This window comes from Cebus imitator, unplaced genomic scaffold (assembly GCF_001604975.1).
Source record: "Cebus imitator isolate Cc_AM_T3 unplaced genomic scaffold, Cebus_imitator-1.0 Scaffold204, whole genome shotgun sequence".
Taxonomy (NCBI): Eukaryota; Metazoa; Chordata; class Mammalia; order Primates; family Cebidae; genus Cebus; species Cebus imitator.
The window spans coordinates 3008597-3034799 of record NW_016107519.1 but is presented as its reverse complement, the minus strand read 5'-3'; the positions used below and the strand labels follow the sequence as shown (position 1 = coordinate 3034799).

Here is a 26203-nt window from a genome sequence, read left to right as displayed (position 1 = left end):
ACATTTTCCTCTTTTTTGGCTTTTTGCCTTTTTAATTGTGAGTTTTGGGGGCCTTTCAAATTGAAAAGAATACTAAATAGAGACCAGAAACATTTAATTTGAAACTGTAAATGTGTGTATGTGTATGTGTCATATTAAAATCCACTTAAAAAATTTAACTTTTAAGTTCAGGAGTACATGTGCAGGTTTTTTATATAAATAAATTTGGGCCATGGGGGTTTGTTGTACAGATTATTTTATCATCCAGGTATTAAGCCTAGTACCCATTAGTTATTTTTCTTGATCCTTTCCCTCCTCCCACCTTCAACTCTCCCATAGGGCCCAGGGTCTGTTGTTCCCCAGAGTTTGTGTTATCATTTAGCTCCTACTTATAAGTGAGAACATGCAGTATTTGCTTTTCTGTTCCTGTGTTAGTTTGCTAAAGATAATGGCCTCCAGTTCTATCCATGTTCCTGCAGAGGACATGATCTCTCTTTTTTATGGCTGTGTAGTATTCCATGGTATATATGAATCACATTTTCTTTATCTACTCTACCCTTGGTAGGCGTTTAGGTTGACTCCATGTCTTTGCTATTGTGAATAGTGCTGCATTGAACATATGTGTACATGTATCTTTATGATAAAATGATTTATGTTCCTTTGGGTATATACCCAATAATGGGATTGCTGGGTTGAATAGTAGTTCTGTGTTTAGGTCTTTGAGGAATCATCACATTGTTTTCTATAATGGTTGAACTAATTTATATTCCCACCAACAGTGTATAGGCATTCATTTACTCTGCAACCTCACCAGCATGTTATTTTTTGATTTTTTAATAATTGCCATTCTGACTGATGTGAGATGATATCTCATTGTGGTTTTGATTTGCATTTCTGTAATGATCGATGGTGTTGAGCAGTTTTTTATATGCTTATTGGTCACATATATGTCTTCTTTTGAAAAGTGTCTGTTTATGTCTTTTGCCTACTCTTTAATGGGGTGGTTTTCTTCTTGTAAATTTATTTAAGCTCCTTACAGATGCTCAGTATTAGACCTTTGTCAGATGCATCGTTTGGAAAATTTTTCTCCCATTCTGTAGGTTGTTTACTCTGTTGATAGTTTCTTTTGCTGTGCAGAAACTCTTTAATTAAATCCCATTTGTCAGTTTTTGCTTTTGTCGTAGTTGCTTTTGGCATCTTGATCTTAGTTGGTTCCTGTGTCCAGAATGGTATTGCCTAGGTTGGCTTCAGGGGTTTTTGTAGTTTTGGGTTTTACATTTAAGTCCTTAATCCATCCTGAGTTAATTTTTGTATATGGTCTAAAGAAAAGGGGTCCAGTTTCAATCTTTTCCATATGGTTAGCCAGTTATTCCAGCACCACTTACTGAATAGAGAATCCTTTTCTCATTGCTTGTTTTTGTCAGGTTTGTTGAAGATCAGATAGTTGTAGGTGTGTGGCCTCATTTCTGGGCTCTCTATTCTGTTCCATTGGTTTATATGTCTGCTTTTGTGCCAGTACCATGCTGTTTTGGTTACTGTATCCCTGTAGTATAGTTTGAAGTCAGGTAGCATGATGCCTCCAGCTTTGTTCATTTTGCTTTTTGCTTAGGATTGCCTTGGCTATTTGGGTCCTTTTTCGGTTCCTTATGAATTTTAAAATAGTTTTTTTTTTTTTCTGCAAAAAATGTCATTGATAGTTTAATGGGAATAACATTGAATCTGTAAACGGCTTTGGGCAGTATGGCTATGTTAACAATATTCTTTTTATCCATGAGCATGTAAGATTTTTCCATTTGTTTGTGTCATCTCTGATTTCTTTGAGCAGTCTTTTGTAGTTCCCCTTGTAGAGATTTTTCACCTCCCTGATTAGCTGTATTCCTAAGTATTTTATTCATTTTGTGGCAATTTTCAATGAGACTGTGTTTCTGATTTGGCTCTTAGCTTGACTGTTGTTGGTATATAGAAAAGCTAATGATTTTTGTACATTGATTTTGTATTCTTGTTGAAATTGTTATATCAGCTGAAGGAATTTTTGGGCTGAGTCTGTGGGGTTTTTTGGATATAGGATCGTGTCATTTGTGAACAGGGAAAGTTTGACATTGTCTTTTCCTATTTGGATTCTCTTTATTTCTTTCTTTTGCCTGGTTGCTCTGGCCAGGGCTTCCAATACTGTGTTGAACAGGAGTAGGTGAGAGAGGACATCCTTGTCTTATGCCAGTTTTCAAGGGGAATGAATGCTTCCAGCTTTTGCCTATGCAGTATGTTCACTGTGGGTTTGTCCTAGGTGGCTCTTATGATTTTGCAGTATAGTCCTTCAATACCTAGTCTATTGAGAATTTTTAACATGAAGGGATGTTGGATTTTATCTAAAGTCGTTTCTGCATCTATTGAGATTTTGGCATTGATGTTCATCAAGGATATTGGCTTAAAGTTTTCTTTTCTTGTTGTGTCTCTGCCAGGTTTTGGTATCAGGATGATGATGACCTCATAGAATGAGTTAGGGAGGAGTTCCCCCTCCTCAATTTTTTAGAATAGTTTCAATAGGAATGGTACCAGCTCTTCTTTGTACATCTGGTGAAACTTTGTGAATCCATCTAGTCCTGGGCTTTTTTTGGTTGGTAGGCTATTTATTACAGATTTGGTTTCAGAGCTCATTATTGGTTTGTTCAGGGATTCAATTTCTTTCTGGCTCAGTCTTAGGAGGGTCTGTGTATCCAGGAATTTGTCCATTTCTTCTAGATTTTCTAGTTTATGTGCACAGAAGTGTTCATAATAATCTCTGGTGGTTATTGGTATTTCTGTGGGGTCAGTGGTAATATCCCCTTTATTGTATTTAATTGTGTTTATTTGGGTCTTCTCTGTTAGCCTAGCTAGCAGTCTATTTTATTAATTTTTCCAAAAAAAAAAAAAAAAGAAAAAAAAAACCTCTTGGATTTGTTAATCTTTTGAATGGTTTTTTTCATGTCTCAGTCTTCAGTTCAGCTCTGATTTTGGTTATTTATTGTCTTCTGCTAGCGTTAGGGTTGGTTTTCTCTTGGTTCTCTAGTTCTTTTAGTTGTGATGTTAGGTTGTTAAATTGAGATCTTTCTAACTTTTTGATGTGGGCATTTAGTGCTATAGATTTCCCTCTCAATGCTGTCTTAGCTATGTATCAGAAATTCTGGTATGTTGTATCTTTATTCTTCAATTGGTTTCAAAGAATTAACTGGTTAATCTCATTATTTACCTGAAAGTTGTTCAGGAACAGGTTATTCAATTTCCATGTAATTTTATGGTTTTGAGTGAATTTCTTAGTCTTGAGTTCTAATTTGATTGTACTGTGATCCAAGAGACTTTTTGTTATGATTTCAGTCCTTTTACATTTGCTGAGGAGTGATTGATATGTGATTATGTGATTGATTTTAAGAGTATGTGACAGTGAGAAGAATGTATATTCTGTTGTTTTGGGGTATCCGTTTGATTTTATGCTGAGTTCAGATCCTGAATATCTTTATTTTCTGCCTCAGTGATCTGTCTGATACTGTCACTGGGGCATTGTCCGGGAGTTTAAGTCTCTTTGTAGGTCTCTAGGAACTTCCTTTATGAATCTGGGTCCTCCTGTGTTGGGTGCATTTATATTTAGGATAGTTAGGTCTGATGGTTGAATTGAACCCTTTACCATTATGTAATGACTTTCTTTGTCCTTTTTGATCTTTGTTCGTTTAAAGTCTGTTTCGTCTGAGACAAGTCCCTGCTTTTCTCTGTTTTCCATTTGCTTGGTAGATTTTTCTCCATCTTTTTATTTTGAGCCTATGTGTATCATTGCATGTGAGATGAGTCTCTTGAGGACAGCATACTAATGGAATTTCTTTCTTTATCCAGCTTGCCACTGTGCGCCTTTTAATTGGGGCATTTAGCCCATTTATATTTAAGGTTAGTATTGATATGTGTGGGTTTGATCCTGTTATCATGATGTTAGCTGGTTATTTTGCAGACTTGTTTGTCTGGTTGCTTTATAGTGTCACTGGTCTGTGTACTTAAATGTGTTTTTGTAGTGGTTGGTAATGGTCTTTCCCTGCCATATTTAGTGCTTCTTTTAAGAGCTCTTGTAAGGCAGGTCTGGTGGTAACAAATTTCCTCAGATTTTGTGCCTGAAAAGGATCTTATTTCTCCTTTACTTATGAAGTTTAGTTTGGTGGCATACGAAATTCTGGTTGGCAAGTGGCACTAGTGTTAAAATAAATTTTAAAAAAGTAATGTTGAATATTGGCCCCCAATCTCTTCTGGCTTGTAGGGTTTCTGCTGAGACATCTGCTGTTAATCTGGTGAGTTTCCCTTTGTAGGTGACCTGACCTTTCTCTCTAACTACCTTTTAACATTTTTTCTTTCATTTCATTTCAATCTTAAAGTATCTGATGATTATGTGTCTTGAGAATGATCTTTTTATGAGGTATCATACTGGGGTTTTCTATATTTCTTGAATTTGAATGTTGGCCTCTCTAGCTATGTTGGGGAAGTTCTCATGGATGATATCCAGAAATAATATTTTCCAAGTTGCTTACATTCTCCCCATCTCTTCTAGGGACACCAGTGAGTTGTAGATTTGGTCTCTTTACATAATCCCATATTTCCTGGAGGTTTCGTTCATTCCTTTTTATCCTTTTTCTCCGTATTCTTGTCTGTCTTATTTCACAAGGCCAATCTACAAGCTCTGAGAGTCTTTCTTCCGCTTGGTCCATTCTGCTATTAATACTTGTGATTGCCTTATGAAATTCTTATAGTGTGTTTTCCAGCTCTACCACATCAGTTATGTTCTTTCATATACTGAGTATTTTGTCTGTAAGCTCCTGCATTGTTCCTTGGATTGAGTTTCAGTGTGCTCCTGCTTCTCAGTGATCTTCATTCCCATCCGTAGTCTGAATTCTATTTCTGTTATTTCCGCCATCTCAGCCTGATTCAGAACCTTACTTGAGAAGTAGTACAGTCATTTGTAGGAAAGAAGGCACCCTGGCTTTTTGATTTGCCAGGGTTCTTGTGCTGGTTCTTTCTCATCTTTGTGTGCCTAGATTCCTTTAGCCTTTGACGTTGTTGACTTTTGCCTTGTTTTTTGAGACAGGGTCTTGCCCTGTTGCCCAGGCTGGAATACAGTGGCATAGTCTTGGCTCACTGCAGCCTCTGCCTCCTGGGTTCAAATGATTCTCCTACCTCAGCTTCCCGAGCAGCTGGGATTACAGGTACATGCCATGACTCCCAGCTCATTTTTGTATTTTCCTTAGAGTTGTTTCACCATGTTGGCCAAGCTGGTCTCGATCTCCTGACCTTAAGTGATCCGCCTGCCTCCACCTCCCCAAAGTGCTGAATTACAGACGTGAGCCACTGTGCCTGGCCAGTTTTTTTTTTTTTTTTTTAAATCCTATTTGATGACCTTGAGGGTTTGCTTATAGTATACAGTGGATTCAGCTAAGTGACTTTGTTTCTGAAAGATTTTAAGGGACCGTAGCTCAGCTCCTAACTCCTGGACTGTGTACTTTAACTCTGGGGTACTTGTATCAGTCTCAACTTTGCTCTCTGTCTCCTGGAGCTTAGGTATCCACTGCACTGGGGAGACTGATGTGTTTGGGGCTGCTGGTCACTACACTCAATGGATGGTGTCAGTCAAAGCATTTGGTAGTGCAGTGACAGCGGGATCCATCTTCGCTGGCATGTGTCAGCAACAGTGGCAGCATGGTGGGTTGCACACTAGTTGGCTGTGGCAGGGTGCTAGTGGGTGCTGAGGTGCCTGCCTCCCAGCCTGCATTTGCCACAGTGGTAAAGGCATTGTGGCTAGGGGATGGAGTGGGGAGTCCCTGTCTGCTGTTGTGCCTGTGGTTGCACTGGTGGTGGTGGTGGCAGGGCACTGGCAGGTGCAGGTCTTTGTGCATTCTCAGGGCACTCTTGGTCACTCAGGGAGATGGAGTGTCTGTTGTTCTCCATTCCTAGTTTTGTTCTGGGTAGTGTTGAAGCAAGGCCCAGGTGCTGGTGGGGGCGGGCTGACTGCTAAGGCTCAAACTGCAGTGTTGTTGGTGGGGCAAGATGGGGGCGAAGCACACTGCTGCTGCATGAGTGGCAGGGCAGGATGCACACATACATGTGGGTGCTGATTTGGTGAAGCAAGCAAAACCTGCCTGCACATGGCAGAGTGATGTGGTGAGTATCTGTGGGCCCCGAGGGAAGCTGCAGTGTGGGGAGGGAGTGGGCGGCACTGCTGCTGTGTGTCTGTGGGGGCCACCCTTCTGGAACTCCCCAGTGGTCAAGTTCAGCCTGCCAGGGTAGAAGCTATGATGAGGGCTCCCAGGACATTCGAAGCTGCCCTGAAAGCAGGTACTGCCAGGTGGGACCCTGCAAGGGCCAGCACACTAAGGGCTGCTCAGGTCAGACTGGTCTCTTCTTATGGGCAGTATCTCTCTGTAGAGTTCAGGTCTGACAGTTCCCCTAGGGTTAAAGTCTCCTATGGGAGCAAGTTGATTCTAGGTGGATGGTCATCCCTGGCCGTGCTCCACTACAGAGGCTCCTCCACATCAGCTGGCTTGCTGTGCCTACAGCTTCTCTAAACAGGTCTCCCTGCCAACTCAAGTGTCCCTGCTGGATTAGGGGTTTCCTCCTGCCGAGATTCCAGAGGCTTGTGGCCAGATCGGGTTGCTTTCTGCCAGTTTAACTAACCTGTTCCCTGAGCATACTGGGAGCCAAGAACAAGTCCCAGTGTGTGATAGCCCCATGCAGGGTTCCCAGATTCCTTCTCCTTTAGCCAAGCTTTTCTCTGTCTTCCCTCCTTCACTCTTGGTGCCTTCCCTCTGAAGACCTGTTAAGAGTGCACCAGTATTCTCAGTCCAGGGCAGCTCTTCTACCTGGCTGCGTCTAGTCAGTCATCTTCTCCCAACAACTACTTTCATAAAGTCAGTCTCTTTTTCACACATTGCATTAATTTCTTCCTAGATAAGAAAATGAGTATAAATTTGGACCGTGGGTAGTCAGAAAAATTACAAGAAGAGCATTAATTTCTATGTTGATAACATGGAAAACCATCTCAATGCTGAAACTTCATTGTGGAAACAGTTGTAAAACACGTGAAGACAGGCCAGGCGCCGTGGCTCATGCCTGTAATCCCAGCACTTTGGGAGGCTGAGGCGGGTGGATCACTTGAGTTCAGGATTTCAAGACCAGCCTGGGAAACATGGTATAAAACCCCATCTCTACTAAAAATATAAAAATTTGCCATGCATGGTGGCACACACCTGTGATCCTAGCTACTAGGGAGGCTGAGGCAGGAAAATCACTTGAATCCACCAGGTGCAGGTTGCAGTGAGCTGAGATGGCGCCACTGCACTCTAGCCTGGGCAACAGAGTGACACTCTGTAAAAAAAAAAAAAAAACAAAAAAAAAAACATGTCAAGACAGACATCATTATGACTTCAGAATTGTTAAGACCTCTAAAGAAACAAATAACAAAATAGTTAAATATGGAGAACAATATTTAGTTTACTTTAACAAGGTGATTGGTATTAAAATAATACTACTTGGAGAATTGCAGGAGTTCTTGGTGCAGTTCTTTAATATCTACAATTCACCATGTTAACTAGCATTTTGTAAATAAAAAGAGGAAAATGCTTTCCAAGTTGTTAAGAGCTGTAAAATAATTGAGACTGAGTTTTGGTGTACTTAAAAAAGGTTACTTTATTACTTTACTGTTACTTCTATATGATGTAAACTTTAAAAATAAAGGCTCAAATTTTAGAAATACACAAAGGACAAACCTACACTCTAAAACCTGTTCTTTTCAGTCTAAACCAACATTTTGTGGATAGTGGTGTTTTTGAGAAATTACTCAGAAAATCTTACTTCAGCAGCTTGAAATGATTGAGTTTAGTTTAGCACATACAAGTGCACTTTTATCCCCATTGTTTAGGAGGTTTTATTTTTAAAATTTTGTTTTGGATAATCTCAAAACAATAAAGGCATTTAGTGAGTACAGATTTGGAAATCCCGTTTTATTTGTATGCGTATTTTCATTGTTTATCTTATTGAGACAAGTTGTTACCATGTGATGATGATTTTTCTGTTGTTATTTTACTGTACAAATATCTGCCTAATTGTAAAATTATGAATATAAAATTGTAATATATTATAATCTTTCTTGGAGGATTTTGTTGTTGTTCACAGCACATACTGAATGTATTTCTGTGTTCGGCTTCTTTGTTTGAATGATTTCCCAGCTTTAAAAAAGTATTACTGGGGCTGGGTGCAGTGGCTTATGCTTATAATTCTAGCACTTTGGGAGAATGAGTTGGAAGAATCACTTGAGGCCAGAAGTTTAAGACCAGCCTGGGGAACATAGTGAGAGCCCGTCTCTGCAATAAACTTAAACATTAGCCAGGTGTGATGGCATGCCCCTATTGTCTCAGATACTCAGCAGGCTGAGGCAAGAGAATTCCTTGAGCCCAGGAGTTTGAGGCTGTAGTGAGCTATGATTATGCCACTGCACTCAAGCCTGGATGACAGAGCAAACCCTGCTCAAAAAGAAAAAAATTACTGAGAGTGTGGCTCATGTCTTTAATCTCAGCCTTTTGGGAGGCTGAGGTGAGAGAGTTGTTTAAAGTTAGGAGTTCTAGTCCAGTCTGGGCAATATAGCGAGACCCCATCTCTACAAAAAAATAATAAAAAATTAGCAAGGCATGGTGGTGCACGCCTGTAGTTTTGGCTGCTTAGGAGGCTGAAGTGGAAGGATCACTTGAGCTCAGGAGTTTTAGGTGGCAGTGAGCAATCACACCACTGCACTGCGGCCTGGGAGACAGAGTAAGACTTGTCTCTAAATTTTTAAAAAATGTATATATTTTTATATATGTATTATATAAATTATAATATATAAAATAGAGAAGTTTGGGATTTGTTTCCCTTTTTTTGGGAAGCAAAGATACACTCTTTGGCAAAAGATGATATTGTAGATGTCCTGTGTTTTACTTTGCTACTTATTTTAAAAGATAGTTATTTCTGTTCTCATTTATGCAGAATTTAGTGATGAAGATCTAATGAAGCAGTGCATTTCAGAATTTACAAGAAATACATTAGTCAAATACCAAGTTACAGTCATCTAGTTATGTTTAATGTCAGTATTCTGTATCTTAAATACATTATATATTCCTTCCTTGTCTTATTTTAAACAGATCTGTGTATAATATACGTAATAGCTTATTATATATTATACTAATCTGAGGAATAAAGGTAAGAGTGTTTTTGTTACATGGTAAAAATTTGTAAAGCAAATAGCAATGCTGATTTTTCTATATACTCAGTATGGCACACAATCTTTGAAGTGTGAAGAGTTGTCTCTCTTCATTCATCCTCGCCTTTTTTACATGCAACCATTATTGTAATCAAATAGTAACTTTATTCTCTGTGCTTTCTACTTGAGTCAGACCGTATTTTCTTTTCTTTTTTTTTTTCTTTTCCCCTTCCTTTTTTGTTTTTTTTTATACCCCCTGCCCTATGCATCCTTTCTATTCACTGTTGCCATGATATCATCTTGAAAATGTGGTAAATTAACTATGGGTTTTTTTGACCCCACTTTTATGGTTTATCTTTTTTATTTAAATACTCAAAAGTTTATATATTAGTGCATTAAAACCTCTGACCCTTACAGCTCAATCCGACTTATCAGAAAAATAAGTTTCAAGCCAAAGGAAAAAAAGTGCTTCATCCCAGAAGCTTAAAAATCAACACCTAGCCAATTTGGCTATTATTTCGTGTTTAGCTGTGAACATTTCCCACTTAAACAGTAGTGCACACACATTGTATTTTTACCTTCTCTTATCTTTGTACTTTAGATTGAGAGATTACTACCTATAGTATAACTTTTAATTTTTATTAAGTTTAATTTTATGCTTTAAAATTTTGTTGGCCTGGTGCAGTGGCTCACGCTTACAATCCCAGCACTTTGGGAGGCCAAGGCAGGCGGATCACAAGATCAGGAGTTCAAGACCAGCCTGGCCAACATGGTGAAACCCTGTCTCTACTAAAAATACAAAAATTAGCTGGGCATGGTGGTTGGTGTGTGACTGTAATCCCAGCTACTCGGGAGGCCAAGGCAGGAGAATTGCTTGAATCAAGAGGAAGCAGAGGTTGCAGTGAGTGGAGATTGCGCCACTGCACTCCAGCCTGGGCTACGGAGCGAGACTCCATCTTGGACACAAAAAAAATTGTTTACACTGAATGAGCTGTGCTTTCTGGTCTATATTTTGGTTTGCTTCTAGATTTAAAATAGAGATTTATTAAATTCGCCTCTTCTAAATTGGAATAAGAAATCTGTGATATCATGCAACCAAAAAATGCTGAAAATAAAATTAATGTATTTTTCTTCTCCCAGATACCTTTTTAAAACGAAGTAGATTTTACTTTTCCTTTAGTAAATGTTTCCAGGCATAACGTAAAACCAGATAGTTCTTTTGATGTGTGTAAGTTTAAAAATTTTTAAAGAAAAAGGATTTAGTATTGTAATGCAATAATAGCTAGAAGATGTTTGATAAATGGTAAAGATAATATTTCAAAAGGTCCACCGTTTTCCAACAGTATGTCACAGGTCTTCTTAATAGACCTAAGCTTTTCTTAAACTGTACTACTTCCGATTGTAGTTTTTTTAAACACAGTCTTTTATTTGTTTTCCAAACAAGTACTGAATGGTGGCAATATTAAATTAATACAAATGCTGTGTAATAATTTTAACAGTATGATTTATGGGCTTTAATATTAGACTCATAATTTTTCTTTATAAACCGTTGTATCAATTTTTTAAAATTGTTTTTGAAATTTTAGGAAAAGAATATTTAATATTCTTGCTTTAAATAGATATTTTTGGTCACTGGAGAATTCCTGTGCTTTGCATAGTACCCAATAACCTTTTATCACTGCATTTTTTTTTTTTTTTTTTTTTAATTTGCAGTGAATCACTCCATTGTGCTCAGAAAGCTGTATTGGGAAGTCATAAAGGGTTCCTGTTTAAAGTGTCTATAAAATGCCCCTATCTTTTTCATATTCATAGTTCTTCCCTGGAAAATAAGGTTTGTTTGGTGAAATAGGGAACAAATGGATAGGAAAGTTAAAAAACGATGTACATATCAACCAAAAAAGAAACGTTGAAACCATCCAAGGAAGGGACTGGGTCAGGATAGGCTGAATGACCTTTTGTGAGTTATTGAAAATGAAATTCTGGTTAAGCTGATAGGTTAAATTAAGGTTTTTGAATCAGAGTTTAGTACCTGGCTGTTGCTTAGATTTGTTTGAACCTGTGACTTGTTTTGTCTTTGCTCCCCCTTAGTTTGCTATTCTTGATTTCACAATGACAAGAAAACCACAAAATAGATGATGTAGTATTTTTAAAACCAGAGACTTATGTCCCATTTATTTTGTTTTTTATGATGTCTTAATAATTCTTTTTTGCAAGTGGCTAGGGAGTGCGGCTTGGAGTGGAGTTGTGTTGGTGCTGGTAAGGAACGATGGTCATTAATGATCTTTTCATATTGGCCATTATATTTTAGCTGAATTTCAAACACTTTACGAGAAGTTTGCTTGCTTGGATGTAAAAGAAAGAAAAGTTCACAACCTCCAAAATTTTGATTATGGCATTAAACTTGGAATTATTAGTATTGAGTTCTCACTATTTTTTCAGCCTGAGAAAATACATGTCTATTTTGTTTACATTTGTAAATTGGTATTAACTTTGCCCCTTTTTCCTTTGGGTAGAGGGAAATTACCTAAATTCGTTTCGAACCTTTAAAAGAAGGGAGCTTTAAGTATTGATTTTACAAAAAACCAAATGTCTGTAGAATGAAGAAGTGATTCCATTGTTCAAATTATTTCGGTGGGGAGCCGCGGTGGCTCACACCAGTTGTCCTGGTGCTTGAGGAGCCGAGGCTATGCGTTCCTGGCCAACCAACCTGGGCAACATAAGAACCTCTCATTCATTTAAAAAAAAAAAAAAATTATTTGGGTGAAATGTGTTTGATTTTATGCCCTTGGCCTTCCAAATGGAAATACTACTGTATATTACAAAGTCAGCGTAGTACTTGTAATGATTTGAATTAATGCAAATTTCTGTTTTAAATATTAAATTGAGAATCTTTTTTGCAGCATTTTATTTGTATTGTGTTTGGATATATATTCTCTACTCATTTATAGTAACTCATTTTGTCTTCATTGCTTAGTGTACAGGATAAAGCCTAGGTTTTGACTTGGTTGTCTGCCTTTTGAATCCTGTCTCTGCATTTTTAATATTTGACCTTAGTCAAGCCATTTAATCTTTTTAGACCTTAGTTTGCAGTACCCATTTTGCAGGGCTGTTGTGAAGATTTATAGAGAGTAGATACAATGGGTTTGGCTTTTATTTCAGGTTCTCAGTGAACGAGATAGTCTACTTTTGCTTTGTTCTTGCACTGTTCAGAATCAGTGAATAAAGTATTAAGCTTCCATTTGCTTCCTTTATGTTTTTTTTCTTTTCTTTGAGTATAAATTATAAAAAGAGAAAAAGAAATTGAAAGAAAGAAAAGAGACCCTGGAACAATTCTATGGTTATTTTGAAGAATAGTCTTGCTGGTGAGAATGTAACAAAGGGACCTTTTTGTTCTTAAGTGAGAATAAGAATTTGGTTGATATTAAGTGCTACTTTTACTGAGATGAATCACATAATATCATCAGCTGTATAAAATTTGGATTCACAAGTTTTTGGACAAGAGTTATGATATTGGCATCACTTAGTCATAATTTATACTATAAATCTTCATTCATTTAACATTTATTCAGCAGGAGAAATACCTGACCTGGAGAAAAAAAGAGCCTGTGTTCTAACCTTGGGGTATGTTTGTTATATAAGACCTGTTTATCAACACAATCATTTATTAATATTCCTGACCAGGAGTTTTGACATATTTGTAGAATTCCTGTTGAAATATAAAGTGAGAGATTAAAAAATCCACAATATAAAACTCTAGATTAGAGTAATAAAGGAAAAGCCATAGCCACAATTATTAACTGCAAAGTACTTAACAGTTACTACTTTTATCAAAATTTCAAAGCTGTTAAGCCAAATGGTAATCGAAAAAAAAATAGTTTATTTCTAGATCAGAAACTTAATTATGAAAAGAACTGTATTTGAAATTATGTCTTTTTTTTTTTTTTTTTGTATTTGAAGATACAGCATTTATATTTTTGGTCCACTCATTGGTCAACATGTTAATAGTGAAAATGGGCAAAATCTAGGGAAATTAAGATACCTAAAAAACAAAAATCTGTTTTAAGATTATTGATTCACTAAAATACAGTACAGTTCTATGAATTTTAGTTTGTTTTTCTTGTATCTTTTTTGGTATTGCAAGTTAAGTTGTGGACCATTGGGCTGGTTGTTTTCCTAGATATGGGTCAAATTGCTTGTCTTAGAGATATATTGGCTTTCAGAAAATTTAAACATTGAGTATTTTAAAATATGAACTGAAAGTTCTTGTTATTAAAATTAAATAAATGTATTAAAGCTTTTCAGATTTATATTAAGCTGTTGAAAAACTGAAATATTTCAAGTTAACATCCACAAATTTCCCATCATAAGAGCTTGCTTCAAAATTACCTTTATCTTGTACAACTAACCTGGAAAATCTGTTCATTACTCATAATGTTCAATATAATGATTGTAGGAGATGATTCTACAAATATATGGCCTTCAAAATTATTTAAAACATTAAAATACACTGATTTGGTCTACCAATATCTATTCAGTTACCCTACCTTTGTGATGCTGGTCTTTGACTTCTGGTAAGTATAGGATGGGACTTCATCAATTAGAAAAATTGCTCCTTTTGTTTTTTTTTCACTTTTACTTATTGTAGATTTTACTGTTTATAAATGATTTATATTATAGTTCTGTTTTTTCCTTATCAGTCACGATTTTATCACATTTGGCAATAATCACTGATGAACTTGTAGAAATCTTCAAAAATAATTTGCAGTGTCTGAAATATTCCTTTTTAAATTAAGGCTGCAAGGTGTGACTGTTGTAAATCTCAAGGAACTCTTAAAGAGCGAGTTCAGTGGCGTGGGGAAATGAAACATTTCTGTGATCAACATTGCTTACTGCGTTTCTACTGTCAACAAAATGAGCCCAACATGACAACTCAGAAAGGACCTGAAAACTTACATTATGGTATGTAGTAATTTACATGATAACTCGAAAACCCTGTACATCAGTCTTTATTTAGGTAGTTTTGCATCCAAACCACTGATAATGAATAGTTGATTTCAGAGACAGTTTAACAGCAACTTAAATTACACAGATTCTCTGGGTCGAAGTACCCCGTATGTTGTTTCTATAGATGTATTGCTTTTTGTTTTTGTGTGTGTGTGTGTGTTTTTTTTTTTTTTTGTCTTTTTGAAATTTCATGCTAATTGAGAAAACAAGGTGTAGTTGAGAGTGAGGAGAGGCTAAACAGCACATTAGAACAAAAATTTTAAAAAGAATAGACATCCATCTGTCATCTGTCATCTGCAATTTTAAATGATTTTTTTAGAAAAAGATATACCATTTAAGATATAAATCTAAGAATATAAAATAGTATTTCCCCCAAAGCAGTGTATACTTTCAGAGGGGGCAAAAGGAGAAAAGGATTAATTTCATTTATTTACCTCTATATTTCTATGCTTTCTATACAAATTTAAAATTCTTTCCTTAAAATAGTCCAAAACATTTTCTTTGGTCACATTTTAAACTAGTGAAATTTAATGAGAAATAGGGATTTAGAAAATTCTGAAGAAAGTGTATTTGTCTTATTTTAAATTTTTTATGTTTTTTAGATCAGGGTTGTCAGACGTCTCGAACCAAAATGACAGTAAGTATTGCTTAAATGGAGTGCTAAATTGTGACTTTTATAATATGGGGTAAAAAATAATTAGACCAATTTAATGTGGTCATAATAGTGTTTTTTTTTTCTTTACTGGGACAATGGAGTGTTCAGCTGAATTTTATTAATACCAGAGACTGTCATGCATGCTAAAGAATATAAAGGAGAATTAATTATAGCCTCTGCTCACAGTGGGGCAATAGACACATAAGTGATAAGTTGACGGATGTTCCCATAATAGATGCATCTTTGAGACAGTGGCAATAGTGTGTTTGAAATGACCATTTGTTTTGAAAGGTACAAATAAGCCGACTGTAAACAGTTGAGCAGAAGATTGCCAGATAGGCGTGAAAAGTAGGAGAATGTATGTGCTAAGTACATGTGTATTTGGCAGAACTACTTATTAGAGCCAAGCTCTAATGAAGGCGATCTTTGGTAGAATAATGGAAACTGAAGCTGAAGGAATAGGCTGAGCCCGATTATTAATGGCTTTATGTGTGTTTTTTCAAGTACAGATCTGAAGGTCTATGTTGGTGGCTAGAATTTTAGAGTTTTTAAATTTGGGAAATACACAATGTATCCTGGATTTTTTTCCTCTTTTTTATTTATTTTTCTTTTGGGGTAATGCATCAAATTCTACTTTTGTTAGCATTTTAAGAGGTTTATAGGTTGAAAATTGCCATTGATGTTACTAATGACTACTAAAGAAAAGAGGCAGTGCTCTTGCCACACTCTGGAGATTGATAAGGCACTGCCTGGCTTTGGCATGCCGCATCTTACAGAAATCACTAGTGGTGGGTCCTGGTATTTCTGGCATCCTTATCGGAGGGAAGTTCTTTAGGAGTCATGTATTGGCGTCACAGTAAAGTCTCTGGGTTAGTTCTTGTTGTGTTACAAAAGAACAGATCAGTGGTTCCTAGCTCTGGCTACTCATTAGTGTCACCTGGCAAATTTTCAAAACCTTCCAATGCTTGGGCTCTACCCAGAAATTCTGTATTTTTAAAAAGTTATGGCCAGGTGCGGTGGCTCATGCCTGTAATCCCTGCACTTTGGGAGGCCAAGGTGGTTGGATCACCTCAGGTCAGGGGTTCGAGACCAGCCTGGCCAACATGGTGAAACCCAATCTCCACTAAAAATACAAAAAAATTAGCTGGGCATGGTGGCAGGTGCCTATAATCCCAGCTACCCAGGAGTCTGAGGCAGGAGAATCATTTGAACCTGGGAGGCAGAGGTTGCAGTGAGCCAAGATCTCAACACTGCACGCCAGCCTGGACAACACGAGTAAAACTCTGTCTCCAGAAAAAAAAAAAAGTTCTTCAGGATTCTAATATGTAACCAGAAATGAGAAAAACTGATATAGATGAAAAATTGGTATTTTTACATTTATTCTATTCCATATTTTTTATGTTTATAGTTGGAAAAAACACTAGAAAAGTAAGAGTACTTTTTTCTTGATTTTCTCATCCGTACCCCTCCTTATGGAAGTAGCATTTTAAAATCAGATAATTTAGAAGTATGTAAAGTATTCAGCTGAATTATCTGATTGTAATACCAGACACTTTCATCCATGCTTAGGGTATAAAAGATGACTACTCCCTATTTTATATTTATATGTATAAAGCAACTCAACCTTGTTTCAAAGGTATGTGCTTTGACTAGAAACCCTTTCTACTACCACAATATTAAATATTTTTCTCCTCCTACACCACTTGAGCCAAACTGTATGACAGAGGGATAGAGGCAACATTATTAATAGGGAAGGATAAGTAAGGCTGCCATTGCAGTACAGCCAGTGCTCGACTTACGACCACGATTGGTTCTGACAGACCAGTCATAACACGATTTGGTCGTAAGTTGAATAGGCTATATGTACAGTACTGTGAAATGATGTTATAAAAATCTTTAAGTCATATTTTATCATAATTGTCTTTCATTGTTATGTATCATAATTTTCTTTGTTCATTTTATGCCATTTGTTTCATCTCTACACCATTTTGTTTCTGATTTTTACATTCGTCAGGTTTAAGTAAAACACTGCATTACCAGTACAACTGGTTTAATATTTGCAAAACATACAAAATTACAAAATACAGGTGCATACAAAAATACAAAATACAGGTATAAAAAATACCATAGGAAACATTTTCCAAATTGCAAAACATATCAAAATATATAAACATGTTCGAAACATTTTATTGGCTGCTGGTGCTTGGCTGCGGATCGTTGATATCGTCATCTGAGGCAGCAGTTGGGGTTACCGGAGTTGGTTTTTTCATAAACATGGTGAGCTTTTTCTGAATTGTATGTTTCTTTTTTTCTTCATAAATTTCACAATACGGACGAAACACATCGTGCACCATCCGTTCAATCCTTGCGAATCATTCGATGTTTGGGTCCATTGCTTCGAAATGTATAAGAAGTTTATTGGGAGAGGTTTGATGAAAAATATCCAAGACACAAAACACAAATTGCTGTACCGAGTCTGGGATAACAGTTGAAATGGTGCACGCAGAGATGGTAGTGCTGCCAGAAGCTGGTCTGCACTGTGGTACGCCCAGCTGGGCAACATTTGCGCTGCCAGATGCGGAGCAGTCGTGGCTAGCGATTGTGGTCGTAAAGTCGAATGGTCGTAAGTTGCATAGGTCGTAAGTCGATGAATACCTGTATTGTTGCGTTTTGTCATATAAACTCCTCTCTCATCTTTTCTTTGTAAACTTTTGGAATCTTCTGATTGTCCACCCATAAACGTCAAAGGATGAGAGCTTAGCTGTATAATGTTGGACAAGTTACTTCACTGTTCTTTGTGTGAGTTTCTTTATTTGAAAAATCAAGATGAATATAGTGCCCACATCAGGATGAATACTAAACATGGGATGGCTGTTTTGTTCCAGACCACATAGAGGCAGTATGTATAGTAAAGAACATAAACTGTGACATCGGGTGACTCTTACTTGAATCCTGGTTTCAGAACTTTTAGCTCAGTGCCTCTTGCCAGGTTGTATCACTTCTGAGCCTCAGTTTTTTCATATCTAAAATGGGGGTGATAAAAAGTCCTACTTTTTGTGGTGTTAGGAGGATGAAACAAGATATGGTGCTTTACATTGTCCCTGGCATCTAGCAAATACTCAACAGTTGGTAACTTTTGTTCATTATAATTTTTGTTCTTTTGGGTCCTACTTCAGCATACATAAATAACTGTGGACCCTGCCTATTGACTAAAAAAGTGAAAAACATCCTAAAAAATAAGTTTGGTTCAAGTGTAGATTTTCACCAAATGGAATAGTTAATTGACATAAAGTAGTAATTGCGGAATGGTAAGAAGCGCAACATTGAGCAATCCCAGGACATCTGTGACTTTGAATTCTCTCTTCTGGGGTATAAGATGCTTGCTAGTTCAGACCCCGCTTACATATGCCTGGTATGTAACAGATACTGTTTGCTAAGTTATTCTCTCCATTATACAGTGGTGGAAATTGAGGCATAAGACATTGAGTGACTTGCCTGATGTCACACAGCAGTAGCTTTAAGTAATGTTGACCCTTGAACATCATGGATTTGAACTACATTGGTCCACTTCCACATGGGTTTTTTTGTTTTGTTTTTGTTTTTCAACCAAACTTGGATGGAAAATACAGGATTTTTAGGATGCGAATTTGAGGCTAGACTTGTCATATAGGTGGGTTCTACGAAGGCTGACTGTAGGAGTTGTGTATGCACAGCTTCTGGTATGGGGAGTAAGGGAGGGGCATTGGTGGATTAGAACCAATCCTCCACATTTACAGAGGGGTGATTGTACAGTCAGTCCTCATTCATGGATTTCAAATTTGTCTATCCACCAAAATATTGATGATCAATACTTGAGGTGTTTTCACAGACATTTGCAGATGTGCAAAATGGTGAAAAATTTGAGTCACCCAATGTGCATGTTCCCAGTTGAGGTAGAACAAAGCAATGCTGTGCCTTTTTTGTTTCAGCTCTCATACTATAAACAAGTGTCCTTTTCTTAGGCTAATTAGTGTCAGGGTGTTTTATTGTTGTTGTTTGCATTTTTGTGTTTTTTTGTTGATGATTTTTGTTGTTTAGAAGGGCCAGCAAGTGTGGTGTTGAAGTGCTTTCTAGTGTCACTAAGAGCAAGAAAGTTCTGATGCACCTTGTGGAGAAAATACTGTTAGAAAGGTTTCATTTAGGCATGAAGTTATAATGTTCTGGGTGTGAATTCAGTATTAATGAATCAACATTACAGTACGTCTAGAAAAAGGAAGAGGAAATTTGCCAGTCTTTACATGAGGCCACTACAAATGCTGTAGTAACATCCTCTAGTTTGTAGTGAAGCTAAGGAAAAGATAGAATAATGACTAAACTTGTGGATTCATGAGATTATGACCAATAATTTTTATTTAAGCATACTGAACAACTTTCACCTCATAACAGGTTATTCAAGGTTAGGAAAATGTTAGACCCTTCTTGACTAGTGCTGGCTGGCTCACACATTTTAAGGCAGTGTAGCATGAAAAATGTTAATCTTGAAGGTGAGGTGAGTTTTGCAGATTAAGATGCTATGGTAAAACACCTGCTAAGTGTTATACAGGAAAAAGGTTATATGGAAGAGCTAGTTTTCAGCACTAATGAGACCGGCTTATTTTTTTACAAGGTCATTGACATATGAACCTGTGAAATGCCCTTGGCCTTAATTCATTCAAAGAGAGTACAACGTCGTTACTATATACCAATGCCAAGGGCACTTTTAATGCAAACCCCTAATGATATATAGAGCTCAAAGTTCATGAGCAATTGCCAGGGAAAAATGTGAAGCATATATCATTTCCATTGGAGGTGGGAAAAAAAAGCATGGATTGGGATTGGTTCTGCTGCTCCATCCTAGAAGTTGAACACCATCTCTAGAGTGAAAACTTAGGCTTCAAAGTTTTATTACTGGATAATGCCCCAGTTCATTGCTATGAAGAATTTGAAAGTGCCCGCCCCAATGTAGGTGTTCTTTTTGTGCCCCCAAACACTGTATATTCTCCAGCTCCTCAGGGCATACTAAAGGGTTTCACAGTGCACCACATGAGGGAGCTTTGTAACAAGGCATGTGAGGCTCTCACTGCCAACAAGGAAGCCACCAGGGATAGACTCCTGGAAGCAGTCATAATATGCAGCTTCTTGATTATGGTGACAGAGCCTGGGGGCAGTATCAAGCAGGCTATTGATAAGTTGGGAAAATGTTTGCTCAGACTGAAAAGATGTTAAAGAAATTATAAAGAACAGTGTTGAAAACAGAAGGTGCATCACACAGCAAATGAGCAGAGAAGCCTTTGGTAATATGAAGGAAAGTGATATCAGAATGGAATTCTATCTTGGGAAAAAGACACAAAACAGAAAAATGTGCTTTGCTCAAGCACATTCTCAAATTTAAGCATTACTGAGAACATGCCTTGAGATGCTTAAAAGATTGGAGGTTAAAAGCTAAGCTGCCAAGGCCGACACAATTTTTAGAGCCACCTTGGGTAAGAAAATCACTGACATTGTCAACAAGGCACAAGAGCCAGTTCTACCGACCTCAGTTTTCATGGGGCACACCAAGGTTGAGAGCTCAGACTATACAGTGCACTGCCTCATCACACATTCTGCAGCCCCATCCACAGTGAAATTTTAATGTCTGTTTTGTTTTGTTTGTTTGCTTTGTTTTGTTTTTGAGATGAAGTCTCACTCTGTCACCCAGGCTGGAGTGCAGTGGCATGATCTGAGCTTATTGCAACCTCTGCCTCCCAGGGTCAAGTGATTCCCCTGCCTCAGCCTCTAGAATAGCTGGGACTAGAGGTGGGTGCCACCATGCCTGGCTAATTTTTTTTTTGTATTTTTAATAGAGATGAGGTTTCACCATGTTGGCCAGGCTGGTCTTGAACTCCTGACCTTATGTGATCCACCTGTCTCAGCCTCCCAATGTTTGGGATTACAGACGTGAGCCAGTGCACCCCGCCTGCTTTTGTAAACCTTTGAATGCTTAATTTTTATTTAATATTTTTTAGGACTTATTTGCATAAAGGTACAGTAAATGTGTTCACAGTGTTGTACTGTATAATGTGTGTATGGAGTACTGTACAGTATGCGTGTGCTGTGTGAGTGCTGTACGGTATTCATATGCTGTATTGTATCTGTACTGTGTATGAATTGATCTCAGTACAGTAAATTACACAAAAATGCTGTAATGAAATATTGTTTTTAAGAAATACTGTATAAAGTATCTTTAACAAAATTATGTATTGGTCAGTTGATGAAAACATTGTGACCAGAGGCTCACAGGAACCTAATCCTGTATTTCCCATTGCAGCAGTGGTTCAGTAGTCATTGTTTGACTACTAAACCACTACAGTAGTCTCCACTGTATAGAACACAACTATTCCAAATTATGTACCTACATTTTCTCCATATTAGTAAGTGATGTGGAGAGTACCTTACCTTTTCATACATTATGCTCATATCTTCCACTTATTTCAGATTTTATTTATGTGGTTTTTGGTTTTGTTTGCAATGCAAATAATGCTAAAGTGAACTTGGTGTGAAATATCTGAGAGACTGTCTGTAGGATAGGTTCCAGAAATTCCAGTTGCGGGGCCACAGGAAATATACAACTTAAAGTTGGAGAATACCTTTGGTAATTGCTTTCATTTTTCTTTTCAAATTTATAATCATATTTAAAGCCATTTATCCAGCAGAGGGAGCTAGAGTATCAGATAGCCATAATAACTGTAAGATCTTTTTCTGAAATAAATTAAAAAGAGCCTAAGTATTTTCATAGTTCAGGTTTACAACCTTGATTTTGTACTTAAAAGTGAGATTGTCTTTTTATATTTTTCTAAAATCATTCTGATGTTATCCTTTGAAGGTGATATAAATCTATAGAATGAATATCGCTACCACTTTGCTAGTAGGATAGATCACAGTGATCCTTATAGATTAAGACTGTGGTGAACATAGCAGTGATAACATAATTTGGTTATCCTCTTCTGCTTTTGTATGTTCCCTTCTTCAGACTGAAAATCCTTTATCAGGAAGTATTGAAATTAGGCATAAAAATAAAAATGTTTCTCTTTGCTTCTCCATAGGGTTCAGCACCACCGCCTTCTCCAACACCTAACAAAGAGATGAAGAACAAAGCAGTTCTTTGCAAACCTTTAACAATGACAAAAGCTACTTACTGTAAACCTCACATGCAGACCAAATCTTGTCAGACAGGTAACTTAGCACAGTGTGACTGCTTCCACATACTTTCATATCACCCAATGAAATACATGCTTTTCTTGAATGACAGCCTCCAGGATACATTTGTTTGGTCAATTTGTCATTTTCTGTTAATTTTGCTTACCTAATTTTAAATATATTACCTGGAGAATACAGCATCTCATTTTAAATTATTTATGATCAATCTCTGCTAAAAGCCTAGAATACAAATTATGTCAAAAATGAAAAAATACTATATCAAAAATTTCCTTGGGGCTAAGACTACTAAAATTATAGCGCTTCCTCTGAGAAAATCATCTTTACATGTGGTCTGTAATGGTAACAATTCTGTTTCCTTCCTGTCAGAATGAGATGAAATCATTCAAGTATGTATTTTTTTTTAAATCAAATTACAGTGTTGTCTTTATTCTAATTATTTGATTAAATAAGCCTTTGGGGAGGTTGTTGAGGACAGCATGGTAGGACATCTGAAACTATATAGTGTTTTTAACAGATACTTTCTTTCTTAAAAAAAATCCTTAAATTTTATTTGTATTCTCTGTAAGTTGGAACAGCTGTTTCTTTTCTGTCCTATTCATTTTAAGTTACCTAACTTGTAAAAACTGGGAATTAAAAAAAAAAATAACAAGGTACTGAGGTAGTTAAGTTTTTCTTTATCAAGTTATTTTAACATTGAGGACCTGTATATAAGTGTTAGTTAACATTGCTCCTTTAATGTGTTTTGTGTTTTTAGATGATACTTGGAAGACAGAATATGTTCCAGTGCCTATCCCTGTGCCTGTGTATATCCCAGTTCCTATGCACATGTACAGTCAGAATATTCCTGTTCCTACTACAGTTCCTGTTCCTGTAAGTCACATTTTAAGTTCTTTTTCATTTTGAGATTTAGCAGGCACAGTTGGGAAAACAATGGACAGTTGACCCTTGAACAACAAGAGTTTGAACTGCATACATCCACATATGTGGGGTTTTTTTTCCCAATAAATCTGGGCAGCTCTACGTTTTGGCAGGTTACACATCCGTGACCAAACACAGACTAAAAATACAGTATTCTGCCTGTAATCCCAGCACTTTGGGAGGTCAAGGTAGGCATATCATCAGCCCAGGCAACATGGTGAAACCCCATCTCTACTAAAAATACAAAAGTTAGCCAGGCATGGTGGCACATACTGGTTCCAGCTACTTGAGAGGCTGAGGTAGGAGGATTGCTTGAGCTTGGAAGATGGAGGCTGCAATGAGCCATGATTGCACCACTGCACTCCAGCCTGGGCTACTGAGCAAGTCCCTGTCTCAAAAAAAGAAAAGAAAAGAAAATAGAGCATTTAAGGATGTGAAATCTGTGTAGAAGGCTGGTTGTAAGGGTGTGGGACTAGAGTATGCATAGACTCTGGTATCTTTCCATGGGTGGTCCTGGAACCAATCCCCTTTAAACACTGAGGATAACTCTAGTTGCAGTTACTAGTTTAGTGAAGCTGATAAAACCATCTTTACCTTTCTTCAGCAGTTAACTTAGATTTGGTTGAATCTCTGTTGTCATGATTGAGTGCTTTGTGTTTAAGTACGTGTATGTTCATCCTGGAGAGTGACATTTCACAGATGTCCGCGTCTGCTCTATACATATTAAGTTTTATATTTGGGCTCATTTTCTATAGAAATATTTGTGAAGCCATAAGCTTTAGAACTGAAACACAGAATTTTATATAAAATAATTTCATCTCAAATCACTTGCAGTACTTAGAACACTGTATCAGGACTTGGCTATTATAGTCCCCTGGGGGACAGAAATTCAAAAATTCCTTTTGTTTAATTTTTATTCCAAAAAGTAGATGTTTGTATTCTAGGCTTTCTTGTCACAGTTGACATCTTAGTTTTGTATGCATTTTTTTCAAAGCTTTTATCCAGTGTGATATTATAAAGTAGATCATGTGTCAGAGTAATTTTTAATTTGGAAAAATACCTTTTAATGTTTAGTAAACCTAACTCAAAATGCTTTGGTTACTTAGGTGCCAGTTCCTGTTTTTCTGCCTGCTCCATTGGACAGCAGTGAGAAGATTCCTGCAGCAATTGAGGAGCTCAAAAGCAAGGTTTCTTCAGATCCTCTTGATACAGAGTTGCTCTCAATAACAGATATGATGAGTGAAGATGAGGGGAAAACAGAGACTACCAACATCAACAGTGAGCCTACACTATGTTATACCTTGCAAATAAGTGTTACCATTGGTTATTTATAAGTATTTTTACAGTACTTTCCAGGGCATATCATTGTGTTTCAACTTGTTGTGGGGGCGAAGGAAAGCACTGGAACAAAAATATATTCTATATTAAGAGATCTACACTATATTTAGCCGGGTGCCCTCAGACGGAATATCCAAAGCAGGAATTTGGTCCTTGGGCTCTGTTTTAAGCAGGATTTGACTCATAAAATCAACTTAGAATTATTCCTGTCAGTGGAATACAAAACTATAATAACTTGCAATGGACTCTAATAGTGATCAAAGTTCATCTCTAGTTTTTTTTTTTTTTTTTGAGATGGACTCTTGTCCTGTAGCGCAGGCTGGAGTGCAATAGCATGATCTTGGCTCACTAAGATCTCTGCCTCCTGGTTTCAAGTGATTCTCCTTCCTCAGCCTCCTGAGTAGCTGGGATTACAGGCGCATGCCACCGTGCCCAGCTAATTTTTGTAGAGACAGAGTTTCACCATGTTGGCCGGGCTGATCTCAAACTTAGGTGATCTGCCTGCCTCCCAAAGTGCTGGGATTACAGGTGTGAGCCACCACACCCCCAGTTTTCTTTTATTGCTTATACTAATAAAATAGTTTGCATTGTCTAAACTGAGTTTATCTTGACCTCTGTTAGGGCAGTGCTTGCGTTACATGGTATAACATGATGAGTGTGTTGCGGATGGTTCTAAGTCACTTAGAATATTTATTTTCTACCCTTAGCCCTCTGGTGATACCCAGAGCCCTATTTCAACCTTGAGCTAATTCTTACCCTTACCCTAAAGGACAAGCAAAATCCTATAATTTTCTCTGGATTTCATAATGAGATAGGGTTTTTGAAGCACTGTGGTAAGGAGTTGTGAAAGTAATTTAGTGGGTTGCAACCAGTGTTTTTAAGAAAAGGAAAAAACCCAAAATGGAACAGTGTAAAAAAATTACAATGTGAATCCGTCATAGAAAGGGTATTGTTTTGTGAAACCAGTGTATATCCAGATGTCTTTCTGTTCCCTGCCATCACCTTGTGGTATGTGTTGGATAAAATTCGTTTCTTACCATGATTACAACACAAAAACACTTGAAAGCAACTGATCAAACCATCAGAAGGAGTTGTTAATAAGCGTATATTGAATGATTTGAGAAACCTAGGTCAAAATTCAAAGAGTATTGAAAACTACAGTTGTCTGCCCTCATTAGTTTATTTTTTGACAAAAAGTTGCTTTTAGAAATGCTTTACATGTTGAAGTTGTTTTACTATCAAAGCATACCTATTAACTTTTGAAGGGAGTCTTCCTGTAAAATGTATAGAATTAAAAGTTTTCATATACTTGTGATTAATTATGAGGTTTATAGTAGTTTACATTTTGAGATAGTTTTATATATAATATGCCCTTTTGTGACATTATATGTATTTTTTTTAACATTGCATTTAAAATTAAATGATTTCCTTTTGCCAGATTAAATACAGATACCGTCGGGGTTTTCTATTTTGATTTCTAATGATATTATGGATTGATTTCAGGTGTAATTATTGAAACAGATATAATTGGTTCAGATCTTTTGAAGAACTCTGACCCAGAGACACAGTCCAGCATGCCTGATGTACCATACGAACCAGATTTGGATATCGAAATAGATTTTCCCAGAGGTACTCAAAACCTTTATGACTATATAGAATTTAGTTATAAAGTCAACTGTGGTTATGATCATTTACCATTTAATGTTTGTGTCATTGTCTTTTAGCAATGTTCGTATTTTGTTGTTGTTGTTTAAACCCACCTTAACAGTTAACTTCTGGAATGAGATCACTTTGAGCCCAGGAGTTCAAGGCCAGCCTGGGCAACATAATGAAACCCCATCTTTACTAAAAATATAAAA

General features: G+C 36.9%; 1 protein-coding gene across 6 annotated transcripts in view; it reads left to right on the top strand.

Moving 5' to 3' along the window:
• The window catches only part of ZMYM2 (zinc finger MYM-type containing 2), a 126411-nt gene that overhangs the window by 75511 nt on the left and 24697 nt on the right, over positions 1-26203 (top strand). For all 6 annotated transcript variants that reach the window (XM_037745594.1, XM_037745595.1, XM_017548206.2 and 3 more), the window contains 6 exons: positions 14008-14173; positions 14821-14855; positions 21974-22103; positions 22843-22958; positions 24113-24284; positions 25848-25973. In XM_037745594.1, the coding sequence (XP_037601522.1) occupies positions 14008-14173; positions 14821-14855; positions 21974-22103; positions 22843-22958; positions 24113-24284; positions 25848-25973 (745 nt within the window). The remainder of the gene's footprint in view (positions 1-14007; positions 14174-14820; positions 14856-21973; positions 22104-22842; positions 22959-24112; positions 24285-25847; positions 25974-26203) is intronic.